Source organism: Panthera onca, chromosome B1 (assembly GCF_046562875.1).
Source record: "Panthera onca isolate mPanOnc1 chromosome B1, mPanOnc1 haplotype 2, whole genome shotgun sequence".
In the NCBI taxonomy this organism is placed as follows: domain Eukaryota; kingdom Metazoa; phylum Chordata; class Mammalia; order Carnivora; family Felidae; genus Panthera; species Panthera onca.
The window spans coordinates 173,106,293-173,125,500 of record NC_138342.1 but is presented as its reverse complement, the minus strand read 5'-3'; the positions used below and the strand labels follow the sequence as shown (position 1 = coordinate 173,125,500).

General features: G+C 35.9%; 1 protein-coding gene across 5 annotated transcripts in view; it reads right to left on the bottom strand.

Moving 5' to 3' along the window:
* Positions 1–19,208, bottom strand: part of PPP2R2A (protein phosphatase 2 regulatory subunit Balpha) — an 84,804-nt gene that overhangs the window by 24,722 nt on the left and 40,874 nt on the right. For 3 of the 5 annotated variants that reach the window (XM_060653217.3, XM_060653215.3, XM_060653219.3), the window contains exon 3: positions 11,039–11,136. In XM_060653217.3, the coding sequence (XP_060509200.1) occupies positions 11,039–11,136 (98 nt within the window). The remainder of the gene's footprint in view (positions 1–11,038; positions 11,137–19,208) is intronic. The other 2 variants (XM_060653218.3, XM_060653216.3) reach the window with 1 other exon arrangement.

Below are 19,208 nucleotides of genomic sequence, written 5' to 3'. Positions count from 1 at the left end.
AGTTCCACCTTATATGATATTTTACCACAGTTAATTAATAATACAGCACACAAAAACAAAATATATATTATAAGAACACATTTAAATCGTTACCTATAGGGACGGATGAATCTACCTCTATTGTTACCTACAGGGAAAGGTACATGAAAGCGTGTGAGAAGCAGTGTATGTGCACCTGCATGCCTATGTGCACAGGTTTGGAGCTCATGAACTCAAGTATGACCCTGAGGTTTAAACAAACCAAAACAAAATATAAAACCGTAATATTCAATGGTGTTAGAACCAACCAACCATTTGGAAAGAAGACTGGAACTTTGTTTCTTATACACAAGTAAACTCCAGACGGAGCAATTAAATGCTCAAAAATAAACAAAAGCAACAAAAGGTAAGTACAATGGTGAATTTCTATATATTTTAAAGTGAAAAAGAACTTTTTACTATAAAGACAAAAGTAAATAGCAGAGAAAGACTGACAGCTAACAAGATGGCTAGTATAGGCCAGAAAATTATGTACTATATAAGATGTATTATAAAAGGTCCTTAAAAATCACTACGAAAGGGGAGCCTGGGTGGCTCTGTTGGTTGAGCATCCGATTTCTGCTCAGGTCACGATCTCGTGGTTTGTGGGTTCAAGCTCCGCATCGGGCTCTGTGCTGACCACTTGCTCAGAGACTGGAGCCTGTTTGGGATTCTGTGTCTCCTTCTCTCTCTGCCCCTCCCCCACTTGTGCTCTGTCTCTAAATGTAAAAAACAAAAAAAATTTTTAAATAAAAAAAAATCACTAGAAAAGAATATCAATACCTTTCCTTGAAAGATGACAAAGGTCAAAAGTTGGCAATTTATATAACACATGGTCAGTAAATATATGTAGAACTGCTCATTATTGTTAGTAATCAAAATTGAAGAATAATGTTTGGTCCTTAGACGAATAAAAAATGTGATAATGACCATCGTTTTAATGATGAGAATATGGTTCAAGTCATATACTACCAGAAGAAGTATAAACATTTACACAGCTTCTCTGGAGGATAATTTGTCAATACTTATTGAAAGCCTTAAAAAATGTAGATATTCAACAATTCCACTTCAAAAGTATAATGTCATGGAAAACCATGCCTGCAAAGATGTATGAACAACTTAATGCATAAACAACCTCAATATCCATCAAATCAAGTAAATTATGAAATACTATAGAGCCAATTACATTCAACAGCAGATCAGTGTGTCTCAACCATATTAACTTAATCAAGCACAATGCTTCCTGCTACTCGTCTTCTATAGCTCCCACAAGCTCCATGTTCATTTAACTTTTGTCACTTAAGTTATAAAAGCAGACTGGACATGTTCTTCCACACTACACATGCACTCCTTTCCACTCAATTATTGCCCAGTTTCTTCACCTCCTTGACTGAAATTAACCTGATCAACATCAACAGATACAAAAACTTATGGAGTCGCATGTGCAACATGATTCTAATTCTGCAAAACAAAAATACCCAGAATGCACACAGACACAGATTGGTCTTTATTCATGAGATGAGATGAGATGATTCTGAATGTTTGGGGGGGGGGGGGGGGGGGCGGGGCGGCTCCCAAGTAGTCTTTGTGTTGACAAGGGGCTCAGTTCCATCTCACAAACCATGAGATCATGACCTGAGCTGAAATCAAGAGTCAGATGCTTATCAGACTGAGCCACCCAGGTGCCCCTGAGATGGGATGATTTTGGATTTTTATCTTTTTCTTTGTGAAAATGATAGTTTTCATACTTTTCATGATAAACCTATTAAGAATAATCAAGAATTAAAAACAATCTCTGAAAGAACATCATTTGACATTCTGTAACAGCTAATTCTAAATATAAATAACTGCACTGTGCTTTTACTAATAACTTCCTTCTTTTAAAAGAAACTTTATGAAAAGGTAGGACTTACTTTGTTCCTTGAACAAAACATAACACACTTTAGAAAAAATTAAAAATGTATTTTACTGTAACTCATATAAGTGACAATGGATATTTTTTAAGCTGCTAAATAGAACACTAATAAAATTTAGTGTTTATTAATGATTCTTTAATCTTGTAATATATTTGTAACAAGCAAACATTTGCTTTTTATTTCAAAGTGGTTTAAAAGAGTTTGACTCTTGTAGGGTGGCTAGGTGACTCGTTGGTTAAGAGTCCGACTTCGGTTCAGGTCATGATCTCACCGTTTGCAGGTTTAAGCCCTACGTGGGGCTCTGTGCGGACAGCTCAGAACCTGGAGCCTGTTTCTGATTCTGTCTCTTCCTCTCTCTCTCTCTGCCCCTCCCCTGTTCATGCTGACTCTTGTGTTCTCCCTCTCTCTTAAAAAAGTAAACATTAAAAAAACTAAAAGAAAAAAAAAGTTTGAGTCTTGTGAAATGACAGAAATGGTAGAAAACAAAATCAATTCATATCTGATTAACAAACCACTATCAATGCAAATATATGGAACTTTCTAGAATAAAGCAAGATAAAACACAATCGATGTAAACAGAAAACAACAACAAAAAAAGAAATTTCTATCATTTTCTGATCACAATGATGGTGGTGGAATATTTCAAGATTTTTCAGCTCTTATTAAATAGTTGTGCCCCTTCGCTGAATGCCTATTATATACTATACTAAGCAACACACACTTTAGACAACTTAGACTCTTATGGAGTTGGTTTCCTCTCTAAACAAGATTAACACACAGATTGGTCTTTATTCATGAGATGAAATGATTCTGAATGTTTGTTTATTTTGAGAGAGAGAGAGAGAAAATGAATCCCAAGTAGGCTCTGTGATGACACGAGGCTCAGCTCAATCTCACAAACCGTGAGATCATGACCTCAGCCGAAATCAAGAGTTGGACTGCTTAACCAACAGCAGATGGACCCCACATCTTTAATGTCCAATCGATCCACATTATTTAGACACAACATGATATGGCTAAACATACAATGGCCTGCAATCCAAAAAGCCGAATGTTAGTTTCTCAAATTAGGAAACCTGCAACACCCTGTATTCTGACCAAGTTATTTATTTTGAAAAGAGCAAAAGGAGTTATTTTAGAAAGAAACCAACTTCAATAAATTCTGAAACCTGTATATACAGCTCAATTACAATATGGAAAAAATAAAAAAGATTAGTTCAACACACTTAAGGTACTGAAAAAGTAAAATACAGTAAAGACTAGATATAACTCTATAAAATAATGTTCTGTCTGATACAGATGCATTTAAAATAGTCATTGTAAAAAGATTATCAGTATGTATGTTGGAATAACCTGCCTGTCAGTTTGGGGGTGGGTAGGGAAGGTAGAGGAGGGGAAGATCTCTAAATTACATAAAGCAGAGTAATAAATTTCAATCAGATATTGAATTGAAATGGGAAAATATGAAATATGGGTAAATGTCTAAATAATTTAGAGGCAGGAAACCAGCAAACACAAACAGAAAAAGTAAACGAAACTTAAAGGCAGCCAATCTACAAAACTGAGAAACACAGCCTCCTGAAAGAACTTACTCTCCTCGCAATACATGGCCTATAACAAATCAATTTATTAAATACACCATCAGAAAAACAGGACATATTTTTATGTACCTGGAAACAATTTTAATTACTGGAAGTATCAAAAGTTTAGGTAAAACTAAAATCCAGTAAAAATACCTTTTTTAATCACCAATTTGTCGATTTTATTTCTTCTCTGTATTTAGAAATTTTTGGTTCAAGTATAAATTCGTAAAGTTTACTGGAAGAGAATTGGCCAATATAACTTAAAAATGCTCACAACCTTAGATCCAGCTACTTAACTTCTAGAAGGTTCTAAAGAAGTAATAGGTGCTTCAAAGTTTCAACTACAAGAATGTTTTTATAGTGTTATTCATAACAGAAAAAGAAAAAAAAAGATCAGAAAGCAAGAAATAAACAATCTAGGTAATATCTAACAATAGAGATTACATTAAATAAACTTCAGTACATGTCTGTAATGGAGTATCATGTAATCATTAAAGATGAGGATTTAGAATCTTTAACAACATGAAAGGTCTTTACATACAGTATGTGAGGAAAAATAACATACCACCCTAAGTATAATCTCATTTTAGAAAGACAAATCTTTAATACACACCAAAAGTGTTGGGTTTTGTTTGGTGGAGTTATAGGTACTTTCTTGCCCCCTGTCCATGTCTCCTAAATTATCTACAGTGAATATGATGTTTTTAATTAAGAGGGAGAAATTACTTGTGAGAAAAATACAATTAAGAAGTGTTGTATGTGTGAGGTTGAGAAGATGGCAGAGAGAAGAAAAAGTAAATTCTAAAATTACTGGGTATTATTAGTTTCACAGATTTGGATCTGTTTTTTGTTGTTTGGATTCTGGGGGGACAATATAAGAAATATGGACAATTCAAATTTCTGGGCAACAGGTAAAGTGAAAAAATTACTTTAATATGTCAAAAACATCCTTTCAAGATCTCATCCAGTGTTATGAAAAATAACATCTAGAAGAATCCTACTTTGTCTAACAGTTGTTTAGTGACATTCATACTGATAACGCTTAGCAATCAGAAATGGTACTTTAAACTGATACTTCACTTCTGGAAAATATAATTCTTTTGAATTTTGAATTCTTTGAGCTGGAACCTCAAAAGATTAGTAGGTAGGTGACATGTGTTTGACAGCTGGTTGGATAGAAATGTGGACAATAGACGGCTGAACAAGAGAGGTGGCTGGATGAATTCATGAACAAATAGAAATGAGGTATTTAAACTCTCAATCCAAACTCTAACTTTTCCCTCCTTAAGCCTACCACAGAGAAGACATCATTCATTAATGGCTACTATTAAAAAGTCAAGATCAAGTTATTTTCCCCATTACGATAAAGTAATGAAACTGACTTTCCTGTGTGACTTGTATCACTTAGGCTCATTACTTAGAGAAGTCAGATTTTTTTTCATATGTTAAACAATATGCAGCGTTGTGGATATTCATTCCAATTTATGCAGAAATTAACTATTACCGACTTCACTAGCTATGTGATCTTAGAAAAGTTATCTTCTCTAATCTCAACTCATCCATAAATTGGTAATAAATTGAAACACAGGAGGTGTGCACACATCTTCATTATTTTGCTGTGAAGATTAAATAAGATTTTGCGACTGTGGCAGAGAAACAAGACATGTGGATTCTAGAATTAAGGGTTCATCTCTTTATTAAAGTGTATGACTTTGGATGATTAAACCTACTGTCTGGGACCCCAGTCTTTTTATTGGTAAAAAGAGACTGCTTTACCAGGGGCTGTAAATTTGGGGCCCATATACTACCTATCCATGGATGAAACCCAGGGATTTTGTGAACCTGGATGTGGTGGAAATTTAAATATTTTTTCCTACTAATGTCTAGCTGAAATTCAGCATTTCTTTCATTTATGGATATAGGTGATAAAACACCATATTAGCAGCATCCATCACTTTGTCACTATAGACATGACATGTTTTTAAATCACACCCCAGTTGTTATCCACAAAAACTTTTGTTTTTAATTTTACTTTTTCAATTTTTAAAATATTTTTATGTTTGTTTATTTTTGAGAGACAGAGCGTGAGTGGGGGAGGGGCAGAGAGAGAGGGAGACACAGAATCCGAAGCAGACTCCAGGCTCTGAGCTGTCAGCACAGAGCCCAACGCGGGGCTTGAACTCACAAACCGTGAGATCATGACTTGAGCCGAAGTCAGACAATTGATTGAGCCACCCAGGCACCCCACAAAAAACACTTATTACTCAGTAATAAGCGTTTTTAAAAACACTTTGAAACGTATTTTTCAATATAGTTTCCTTCCTAATCCTATGTTATTATATACAATTAAAACATTCTGAGAAGTCCACAGAACTGACCAGGCTACTGACGAAATCCATGACACCAAAGGTTGAGAACCCCTGCAAAAGCTTATAAATTTTAGCACTTAATTTCTGTGAATGCACCATATACAAATAAAGCTCAATATGGGCAAAACAAATTTCACAGTTATCTCTGGTAGAGGAGGGTAGTGGTAACAGGAAGGACAAAGAAGGCCTCTAAAGTGCCAGTAATATCCCATTTCTTGATCCAGGGAAGAATTACACAAGTGTGTTTGTTTTGTGAAAATTTATAGAACTGTACACTTGTGATTCTGTGCATTTTTCTGTATGTATCATGTGATCTATCTTAAAGGTATTTACATTTAATGTATCTTAAATACATTTAAGATCTATCTGTTTAAATGTATTTTTAGATATAAACTTGAAGCTGTATTATGGAGCTTTTATCCTTATCCTGGTACTGGAATGCAGAGAATTTCAATTCGACATTTTCTATCAAATGAGGTCCCCAAAGGACTTTTAAAAAAAGTAAAAGTGGGATCTCGGGCCTCCAGACATTCTGATTTAGTGGGTATGAGACACAGTCCAGTAATCTGCATTTGAAATGCATGTTCCCAGGCGATTCTAACATTTTATTCTTTGAAAAACACAAAACTTAGATCAAAGAGTGAATGAAAAATGAAGATAGTTAAGCCCAGTAGCTAAGAGAAGAAACCTTATTTTATAGATACTTTGATTTAGAATAAACCACACTGGATTTTCTTGAACTTCTCATGTATTCTTTCTATAATATTCCTGACAGATGGGCATCCAGATCTTGTGTATTTATTTCCATATACAAAAGAAACTAATCAATTCTTCCCACATAAATCCCTAAATATCAAGACTCTACACAGTCTCTTCTCCTGGCTATACAGACTTGGTTCCTTCGACCATTTCTCACCAACACTGCTAAATTTGCTGTTCTGATTGCTGCTCAGTAAATACTATGTAAAGCGAATGCTGCCACATCACCCTAGAAAAGTGGGTTCTCTCTTCACTTAAACATCAAAGTAAATCAACAACCCCTTTGTATGGATGATACTGAATCTGTTAAAAACAAATCTTGTTTTTTTTTTAAGTTTATTTATTTTGAGAGAGAGAAAGAGCAAGTGGGGGAGGGGCAGAGAGAGAGAGACAATCCCAAGCAGGTTCTATACTGTCAGCACAGAGCCCCATGTGGGGCTCAAACTGATGAACCTCATGACCTGGCCGAATTCAGGAGTTGGACGCTCCAATGACTGAGCCACTTGGGCGCCCTTAACAACATCTTGGTGATTTTGAGCTCCATTCTAGTCTTTCCAAATAATTTACAAAGAAAATACATATTAAACCCCTACCCATTTTTTTTTTTTTATTGGAGAGGGAGAGAGAGGGAGAGTGAGAGTGCACTCACACAAAAAGGGGACGGGGAGAGGGAGAGAATTTAAAGAGCAGGCTCCATGCTTGGCATGGAGCCTGACACAGGGGGCTTGATCTCACAACTGTGAGATCATGTCCTTGAGCCGACATCAAGCTTAACAACTGAATCACCCAGATTTAACAACTGAATCACCCAGATGCCCTAACCCCCTACACATCTTTTGTGATAAACATGATTTCTAAGATTTCTTCTATATCTTGTTAAGGAGTTTTGGGAATGTCACATTAAGAACAACCAAAAAATGAGAAAAAGCCTAGAAAGTTACTAGCACTCCTAGAACACAGAAAACAAAGGCTCTATATAATAATCTAGGAAGAAATGTAAAAAAGGAACATCTCCCTTCTCACCTTTCTCCTTAATTGTCCCTTAAAAAAAAAATCTCCCCCCTACACACACTTTAACCTATATCAATCAGAAAGCCTCAGAGAAAAGTGAAGGTCTGAGCAATCCAAAGTCAAAAGAAAAATCAGCAATTTCAACAACTGCCGCCCACCTAATTTGAATACCCATAAAACGAAAGATCCTCTACAAAATACAGAACACCAACACCACCTAGTCTAACAGTTACTTGGAATCTCCCAAGAAAAACTATTAATATTTTCATTATCAACAAGAATATATCCTGCCATCTACTTGGTTGTCAAAAGCTATTACATAAAAGTTATGAAAACAGTAAGAGTGTTCACCTATTTTAGGACATGCTATAAACACCGGACTGGGTATCAACACTTACTGACCACAGGACAAGTGGAATGCCTCATGGAAATCACCTTACTCTTGGGCCTTAATTTCCCTACCCGACCTGCTTCTATCACAGAGATTCTGTCAAACAGAAAACTATAGGAACGTATTAGTTATAAAAATAGTATTAAATGACAGCAAAACATGTTTTAGCATCACCAGGGTGAAATATACTCGAACTGAATCACAGCCCTCTAAATGACTACCCAGTTTCTTTGACTGTGGAACAGATGGACAGGCAGCAAGAGGTAACCGACAGGATGACAGGAAGGGGATCAGCCACACTTGAAGGGTAAAAGAAGTGAGACAGAACGGTGAGTTAAAGGTGTCAGTCTGCCGTGCCAGTCAAGTGAAGTTTAGAAAGGAACCCTGCCAGCCACCCAGTGAGAAGATAAAGCCACGAGAATGCAAATGCCACTGTTTTGTACACGGAGCTAGCATCATTATCAGACACTAAGAAAGGCTCACTGGACAGGCACCAGTGCTCCCTGGAATGTATGTTTAATAGCTGTAACTGTTAGAAGAAGCTGGACTGAGATTCGGAGCTCTAAGTTCTAATTCTAGAGCTCTGCTATTAAACTAAGCAATACAACCTTTTGATAGAAACCTTTTCTGGGATTATCTAAAAACTAGAAAAAGATCATCTTTAAGTTCTCTCCCACTTTCCAAACTAGAACACTATTTTACAGATGTAACAGATGTGGATTCATAAAAATCTAATCTAAATATATTAGGTACTGATACAAAGGTGCCTCTAGACGTAAGGCACAGACATTATCAGTGACGTAGGCAGTGAGTGTCCTGAAGACAGCCCTATACTACACGCTCCATATAAGACAGGGCTTAAAAATGTGGAAAATAAATTAGGTAACAGGCACCAAATTAAGATTAACAAGATAAAGTTTTGAAGGAAGAAGTAAATTATTACCTCATCATTATTTAATCCATCGCTTAAAACATACTGATACTTGTACTAAGTAATTCTCAAGATACACTACTAACCTGAGGTTCTAGATAATGCATCTATCTGAATTCTTAAATGCAGTTAAGAAGGTCAGATACATGAAAAAGGAAGTCCTTTTTTGGTACCAATGATCCTTCTCAAAAAGTCATTTTGCTCATTCCTTGTTATAAGGGTATGTATCTTAAATTTTAGCACTTTAGAATCTTCAATGGAATTTCAGAAAAGAATCAAAGGAAACCTATCCTTCAAATCTGGGGCCTTGTTTGCCAATACAAGTAAAACGTTCGAGCAGCTGCAGTAACTCTGTGTGAGATCTTTTATTCCAATTTATCGTATTACTGACGGCCTTCAACTATTACTTTGAGGACACTTATCAAACCCCTACTAGATTTATCGAAAGCTCCAAACACCTTTCTTTAAAACAAAAGCTAAGTTGTAGACAGTCATTAACATCCAGTAAAAAACCAAAACCAAACAAACAAAAAAACCACTCAAGGGCAGAGAATGCCAGCTCTAACTTCTGAATAACAAAATTACCATTCATATTTTGGTTATCTAAAGTGAAAGGCACCGAAGAATATTAAAAGATGGTGCGTCAGAAGTTTTGAGTCCTAGCTGTTAGTTCTGCCACACTAATCAAGTGGTCTGTTAATATCCTAACTTTCTCATTTGTAAATAGAAAGGGAAACTGTAATGATCTAAGGTTCCATTTCAACTCCAAGTAGTTCAAGATTCCTATGGTCAAGATTTTAGTTGCTTGAAAATAGGAACAGAAAACTGATTTTGCTTCCCCCCTTCCCATAAGAACAGTCTTTGTCAAGAAAAGCTGGAGTCTTTTCATATTGTCTTCCAACCAAAAATAAATAAATAAATAAAAGGAGACATATTTAGTGTTTGTGCATCTTCTAATCAGACACTATTAATCATTTCTTTTAAAATTAAATTACCTACCTCACTGGGGTGTTGTGAGGATTAATTCATTAGTGTTTGTAAAGCACTTTGAGATCCTCAGGTCAAAGGCGCTATAGAAGTGCAAAGTAGTAGTATTATTACTAGATTCTTTGCTTATTTAAGGAACTTCACAATCCTTTAAAACCTAACTCTCTGTTATGATTGAGACATCTATTTGTAAAACCCTGCCATTTATGCACATTACTTTTAACTCTTTTTGGATATATAAACAGGGATAGGATGTTTCAAAACAGACGATTTTAAATAATGTCTAACTTTGATCTACGAATGGACAGAGAGAGTAAAGGAAAATCTAGTGTGACAAATTTTAACATAAAATTTTAGTGAGAAATCTTGTCAATCGGATTTAGAAGTGTGCCTAAGCTGTACCCAAAACAAAACAAAACCCACTTTAATCTCAAGAGTCTGCAATGAGAAATTCCTTTCTTCAAAGAGAAAAGGAAAACAATTTTCAAATCAACTAAGCTTGAAAAGGGGTACTGAGCTTATAAATTACATTACATGGGTATACATGCAATTGTCATTTAAAACAGTTTTATTTAAACCACAGTAACAGTATTAGTATGAACTGATGTCAAAATAACTCAACAGCTTTTTCTTTAAACTAGCCTCCCACCCCCAATTACGCAAAGCAAACTAAGCATTGAGAAGAGATCAAAGCAATTTTGCTTTACGGAGTTTTAAGAGAAAAAAAATGAGGGCCAAGGCTTCAAAACCAGTTAAAATCTTGAATTAACACCACTTCCCACTCCTTTCTCTAACCAAATCTAACAAAGTGCTGTGTTTTTATAGTCAAAACAACACACACACACACACACACACACACACAGACACAGACACAGACACACACACACACACACACACACACACACACAAAGCTAAGAGAAGCAGAGCCATCTATCCATTGGGATATTCTGCTTGATAAACATTAAGGAAAAAAAAAAAAAGTCAAAATCCTCTGATGAAATACTCGAGTGCAATACAAGTTCTAGCCCCAAAAGCAAACTGAAATTTAGATATATTAAACTTTCAACACTTACCTCCTGCTCCTGCTGAAAGATGACGACTCTACCACCTTTATCTCCTGTTGCTAGTAATTCTCCAGAATGATTAAATTCTACTGTAGAAATTATATCTGCTGTATAATTGAAACAAAAACAAAGAAGAAATGATTTTAGTTTTTCTTTCCCAACTTACACAGAACTTAGCATGTTTTCCCTAACACATTCCAGGCCTACAGATGAACCTACCATCAGAAATAAGTAAATCTAAGGTTCTTTCATGAATATTTTAGTTCTCCAAAAACACATTCTCTCTAGAATAAATCAGTATGAATCTATTGTAACAGGAATACAAATTATACTTAAATACTAGTGGTTTACTGGTATTTCACTAAAATCATGAGTGTAATCAACAATTTGTGAAACATTTTATAATAGGACCATTAACCATTATAATAATTATCTTGATAATTTTCCTTCTTATATACTTTTGATAAGCTTCTTTATGCGAACCCAAAGGTGGCCTCTGGAACTAAGGCAGATATAACTAAAATGGGGGAAATTTTTAAATGTAAAAGTAACTTTAGATGAAATTTTAACAGTCATAAATCAATATTCAAATTATGGCCTCTCAAACAAAAGTCTGCAAACAGAACCCACACACATCAGGAACACTTTGTGCTATGCGCCGTCAATATGCACAGCTCTTCTTGTGGCTCCCAAACACCACACAGGCTACTAGAAGCAGTCCTTTTACACCCAAAGTCAGTGCTAATTTCACAGTAAATTCAAATAAAATTATAGGGTATTTCACTTGCTTACTGACACCAGAGTCATTTTTCTAAGGGAAAAAATCTAAGTTACAGAATTAGGTATTAAGATAAAGCAACTACACTGGAAAAATTCACCACTGTTACTAACAAGTTCTTCACTATAAGGCATTATGCCAAATTAGGAAAGATTTCATCATGTGCAATTTAAATAAACTTTTTTTTTTTACAAGAGAAAGGCCATTTTCTGACCTATATTAGCTCACTATCACAATTTAAGAATGTTGATTTGCTATAATAAAGAACACTATACATCTTCAATTTTAAAAATTACTGATCAACGTTATCTTTACTAATAACCTGTCCAACACTCCATTTTATAGTTTTCTTTTTAGTGATTTTTCCAAGAACAGCTTGATTTTGGAAAGCTTTCTTTGCTTCCTTCATTGTCTAGGTCCAAGGCACTTTACCTTTTTGGAATACTCTGAGAGCCTACTGAAAGTTACACGTGTCGTGCCAAAAAACTGCATGCTTAAGTGTACACAAAAATGTGCATGTAATTTCAGAAGGTGTGGACAGCACCCCACTTCCAGATTAAAAACCTTATCCCAGGGGTGCCTGGGTGGCTCAGTTGGTTGGGCGACCGACTTCGGCTCAGGTCATGATCTCACAGTTTGTGAGTTCGAGCCCCACGTCGGGGTCTGTGCTGACGGCTCAGAGCCTGGAGCCTACTTCAGGTTCTGTTTCTCCCTCTCCCTACCCCTCCCATGCTCACGCTCTGTGTCTCTCTTGTCTCTCAATAATAAATCAATGTTAAAAAAAAATAAAAACAAAAAACAAAAAAAACCACCTCATCTCAGAAGCCCACCGTGGTCAGCGGTATCAGGAGGAAAAAATAAATTTAGTGTTCGTATATGTAACATAAAAGTGTGAAACTGAATATATCAGACTAATCTGTAAAGACAAACATAATTATTTAAAAAGCCATTCTATTTTGCTCATCAAGATTAAGTGTACTCTTAATCCCCTTCACCTATTTCATCCATTCCCCCACCCACCTCCCCTCTGACATGCTTTAAGTGAGTATCCTCAGTTATTTTTTTTCTTTTTCAACAACATTTTTTACTTGAAGCATACTTAAGAATACAGGGTTCTAAAATATATAAATATATACTTTAAAATATATGTATATATTTTTCTAATACATATATTCATATATAAATATGTACATATATATAAATATATACACATATATACATATATACGTGTGTGTATATATATAAAACATTCCATCCAAGAAAAACAGAATACACATTTTCTTCAAGTACACACAGGGGAATCCCCCAGTTAAATCACATAAAAAAGAGACCTAACGAATATGACAAATTTAAGAACCCTTGAATGATACCAAGTACATTTCGGCACAAAACTAAATATCAGCAATAAAACAAAGCTGGAAAAGCTACAATGTAATTATTAAATATTTAATATGTAAATATTAAACAACATACTGTCGCACAAGCAATGAGCCAAATAAGAAATCACACATAAAAGCCATTCATTGGGTGCTCTGTATTCTGTAGTGAAGGTTTAAAACCATACAAGAGCCCTGCACTTAAAGTACATTAGGGTACACTTTGAGAGAGAAAATAAATAGAAGCTAACAACAGCAGACACAATATATGGAGTCACTTCTTACCTGAAGGTCAGGTTCTTTTTAAAATCAGGGAATAAGGTTAAAAACCATACATCATAAAAATTACCTTTAAATTCAAACCACTCAGACAAGCATCACTTTGGAGACGCAAATTCTTTCTCTTGTCAGTCCAGCTCAGCCAACTTCCCCCAGTGCATTGCTAGCTTATGGTTTCTTTAGCTAATGCACCAGATGAACTAGTTAATTTGCATACAAAGTCATGCTGCACCAAAAATACTTCTCTTTGACTCTCAACTTGGTGAAATGCTCACACCTAACACCAACACCAGATTCACTTTCCTGTTCACACAATGGAATAACAGGCAGAGTTGGCTCAGTATTTAAATTACTTCATCTTTTTCCCAAATTGTTGCGTTCACCTAAATTAAAGAAATTACAACTCTTGTTAGTTAGATGAGCTGTTATGGCTGTAACTTAATAAAGGATAAGTCAATGATCAGTATAATTAGCCTGACTAGCCTTCCTGCTGAGCACTGGAAAGCAAGAGGGACTTGCTGAAAGATGTGCTTAATTTCCAATGGGGGAGAAATCTTATCCTTCTAAAGTGACCTGGACAGGAGAAAAATCTAGAGATGATTAAGTCAACAGGGAGGTCATTATAATAGTACTGAAGAGATGTGGGATAGGAATGGTGGTGATAGGATTCTGTATCTATGTTATCCTCAGAAGACAGAACAAGAATCAAGTAATAAAACAGTAGGCTTTATTATAATACCCCAAGGTGCTAAAGATAGTACTAGTTATAGCTGGTTATAATGCAGTCACTGAATCTGTGACAGGGTGGGGAAGAAAAGAGAAGTGTGTCTGTGTGCATGTAAGAGAGAGAAGGGAGGAGGAAAAGAGAAGGGGAGGGAAGAAGAGAAACAGACTAGTGTTTTAGCGCCAACTGTAACAGGAATAAGGCGACATCTGTTCTTACAATGGTCACTTATCCCAGGAATGGCTATTTTACAACTAGAACTCCAAAGAAAGTGATGTCATAAATGCTTAATACTGAAGCAGCTTCACAGCAAGGGTACAAAATTTTAACAGGCACACTTGAGACAGGCCGAGGAATCCTAGAAACAAAACTAACCACCAGCCTATCAAAAAAAAAAAGGGCCAAGAACCAAAGATACTATATACCACAGAAGTCAACCCACTCTAAATCACTGAGGTAAATCACTGAGGAAGGAAAATATTGGGTGAAAGGCATACAACTTTCTCTATTTATACACACTTTATTATTATTATTTTTTAGCGTTTATTTTTGAGAGAGACAGAGTACAAGTGAGGGAGGGGCCAAGAAAGGGGGAGACACAGAATCTGAAGCAGGCTCCAGGCTCTGAACTGTGAGCACAGAGCCCAATGCGGGGCTCGAACTCATGAACTGTGAGATCGTGACCTGAGCCGAGGTCAGACGCTGTATCGACTGAGGCACCCAAGCACCCCTCAATTTATAGATATTCTTTAAAAAAAATTTTTTTTAATGTTTATTTATTTCTAAGACAGAGACAGAGCATGAGTGGGGGAGGGGCAGAGAGAGAGGGAGCCACAGAACCCAAAGCAGGCTCCAGGCTCCGAGCTGTCAGCACAGAGCCCAAAGCGGGGCTCGAACTCACAAACCGTGAGATCATGACCTGAGCCGAAGTCGGTCACTTAACAGAGTGAGCCACCCAGGTGCCCCCATTTATAGATATTCTTAATACATTGGTGTCTGTTATTTTTCATCTTGCTAAAAGCCAATGAATTAAGAGAAAATCTGAGAAACAGCCAACCAAGCCACTGCTTAGCTGAACAGTGTAAAGCAACAAACAACAAAAATCAAAGAACAAAAACTTCCTCTTTTAAGGGAAAAAAAAAAGATTATTTCCTATGGCCAATAAAATGTTATTTCACAATGAAAAAACTGTCCATGTTAATCTTTTTATAAGAACATCAGTCAGTTTGCCCTACTATGCCCGAAGTCAACACAGAGCAATTTTAGGCATAGATCGAATTCCAGGCAACAGCACTTAAAAGGCACAAATTTTTAGTAAGAAAACAATATACACAATGTTTTTGACTCATTAAATCTTATAAAATCAAGGATTAAAATGTATTCTATAAAATGGAATTCTCATTTCTTCCAACCCTTTCCTTTCTTTGTAAACCACTGGCAGCCAGGTTTCATTTTCGGAAGCCGAAATCACTGCTTTCTTCTGGGGGCAGAGTGGTGGTTGGTGGCAGTATGAGTGACAACAGTAGTATTACTGGTCTGTTTTTATTTCACCAGGCACAACATTTCTTGTTACCTGTCTTCCCTATTTCCTAAGTGGTATAATAAACAGAACAGGGTACAGCCAGAAAACTAGCAGATGGTATATATCAATAGTAGTAATTAACAAAAATTACTATGTATTAGGTGAGCAAATAATTATTAGCTCTGACATGTGGGTGAGGGTGAGAATGAGGGTTAGGGGTTAGTTTCTGCTTCTGGCCATGAGGGAGAGACTAAGACAATCTGGATGCATCCTCTTGCTGGGAAGGACTAGAAAACGGAACAAAAATGTTGTCGGACTGTGAACCCTTAGACAAGAGAAAGAAGTGAGTCATATTTAACGCCCTTTACTTTCTGGACAGGGCAGTCAGACAGACAGAGCAGCAATCTCACTTAGTTGTGGAGACAGAAACTGGGGGTTATGGAAAACAGAAATCAGGGGGAATTTGAAGCAGAGCACAGAAAGAGAGAGGACACTTGGGTTCTTTAATTGAATCTGAGCATTTGTGGTGACACTGCACAAGGCCTAGAAAAGAACCACTAGAAAGCTTTTGAGGGCTCAGAACTATTAGGGGATCCCTACCAGCTGGAGTAGAGAAACCTCATAATTAATGAAGCACCAAGTAAAGTCTTCAGAAGAGCATCACCTTAGTAAGTGGAACTACATCAACACAAAAGACTGAATTTGTCCTAACAAAGCTAAAAACAGACTTTGAAAGAATCAAATGTATCTCAAACAACTTAACTATGTGCTAGAACAAAACCCAATACTCAACAATGTAAATTCACAACGTTTGGCATCTAATCCAAAATCACCAGTTATGTAAAGCAGCAGCAATACGTGACCCATAACCAGAAGGACCCGAAATGACAAAAATGATGGAATTAAGGTCCTATCAGACAAGAACCTTAAAACAACTATTGTAAATATGCTCCAGAACACAGAATGAAGTATAAACATGTTGAGAAATGTAAGAGAAAAGACAAGGAACATCTAGAAATGAAAAATACACTACCTGAAATGAAGATACACTGGGTGGCATTAACCAACTAGATACTGCAGTAGGAAAGATCAAGAACTCAAAGGGCTATTATAGGGGGGAGGAAAAAAAAAAAAGCAAGAGCAAAGCAGGAAAAAAGAACAAAGACCTGACTTGTAAGATAATATCAAGTGTTCTACCATGTGGATCACTGCAGTCCCAGAAAAAAAAAGGTGGAAAATACTGAAAAACAAAATAAAAAAGCCCTCCACCAATATGTAAATGTGAGCATGACGACACTCTATGTAGAATAATCACAATAGATCAGTTATAAATGCAGACTTATACAGGTATACAATAGTGGTAACTCAAAAAACATCAACAGCCTTGCACTGGTGATGTGACTGGAAAATCATGAAGAATTCTTTGTAAAATTCTAGTATTTCAAAGTACAATGTTCCCTTGATTTACATAGCACACATCAGTATATATATTAAACCCATGCAAAATACTATGTGATAAATAAAACAGATTTTAGGCTTAGAAAATATTAGTAAGTTTTTTCCAGCACCAAAAGCATTTGGCAGAATATTCTAAGTCATGCAGACCATGGGACGATTTTTTTTTGTTCAAGATTGTCCCGCAAACTGCCAAAGAGCTAGCACACTTGGCCCATGCCTAGTAAATGCCACTAATGCTTCCAACCACTGGTTAAATTAAGTAAAAAGAAATTCAGTATGACAGAGTTTATAATATGTATATAATGATAAAAAGTAAGCTAAAGACGTTAACAGCCATGAATCTTTCCACATATTTTTACTATATATATTTTAGGGTTTTAGAAATAAAGGAATTGACAAAAATTGTAACTACAGCAGAAGACTGACATCCCTCTCCATGCCTGACAGATCAAAAAAGGGAGAAGGGAAGAAGGGGGAGGGGAGGAGAAAATATACACACTTGAAAGATCAAACTGATACACACATACAGAGAACTTTATACCAATACAGAAGAACATGTATCTTCCAAAGAGCTATGCAATTAAAAAACTCATACACTGAGCCACAGACAGTCCCTTAAAGAATTCTAATTTCAAATTTAAAGACCACATTCTCTAACCACAATAAAATTAGCTCAAGATTAAGAACCACTGATTCTAACTAACCACTTGATAATCTTACAACTCTAAGGCAAAAGATAAAAACCAGTATTGCAATAAAAATACTTAAAAAGATTTACAGGAACCTAAGTATGAAAATATTTGTTTTTTGTTTTTGTTAAAAAAATAATATAGTGATCATTTTAACCAACTTAAAGAATAAAAAACCTGAAATCCCATCACTAAGAGATAACCGTAGATAATAACTAAACAGTCTTTCAACAAACATGTGCAAACTATAAAACAGGTAGAGATGTATTTATGTATACTATGATTTGTGTAAGATCTGCAATGGGATTTAACTCTTTTAATCACACAAACTGCTCTGTAAAAAAAAAGACAATCATCACTCTTAACCCCATTACTGACAGACTATGATTTTAGTATACATCCTTCCAAAGTTTGTCTATGTGTACCTTACATTCTCAGCACAAAAAAATAAAATCTATTTGTACTGAGAAAGAATGCTGCTTACATTATATCATGGAGATAAAAAAAAAAAAAAGATATAAAGCATGTTTGATCTGATTTGTACACAACATAAATGAAAACAATCAGAGCATTATGGAATTTGTTTCCAAAGCTCAAGACAGGGAGGGAGACCAGGTTAACATGCCTATAACCATTACCGTAAGAGTAACATGAAAACCCTGACAACAGATGAATCTCTAAGTCATGAGTTATCACTACACACTATTTGAATGACTAAAATTAGGGGCGCCTGGGTGGCTCAGTCGGTTGGGCATCCGACTTCAGCTCAGGTCACGATCTCGCGGTCCCTGAGTTCGAGCCCCGCGTCGGGCTCTGGGCTGATGGCTCGGAGCTTGGAGCCTGCTTCTGATTCTGTGTCTCCCTCTCTCTCTGCCCCTCCCCCGTTCATGCTCTGTCTCTCTCTGTCTCAAAAATAAATAAACGTTGAATGACTAAAATTAAAAAAAAAAAAAAAGATGACAATGCCTGATAAATAAATATCACCTTTCCTCTCCCCAATCCTTTACCCCTTCTGTATGTAGTCCATCGGGGGGAAAAATGTATATTAGATCTCTAGAGGGGTATAAATACATCAGAAGAAGCATATATATATAGATAATGAAAGAAAAATGTGACTTTTACACAATAACTAAAGACAAGTGGCTAAGAAAAATACCTGTATTTCCAAAAACAGCTCATACAACATGGGGAAGACCATTCACAGAAGAGCAATACTCGTAAAATATAATAAAATATCCACTCAAATTAATTTTTTTATTTATTTTTGAGAGAGAGGGAGAGAAAATATGAATATGAATGAATATGAGCAGGGGAGGGGCAGAGAGAGATGGGGAGACAGAATCTGAAGCAGGC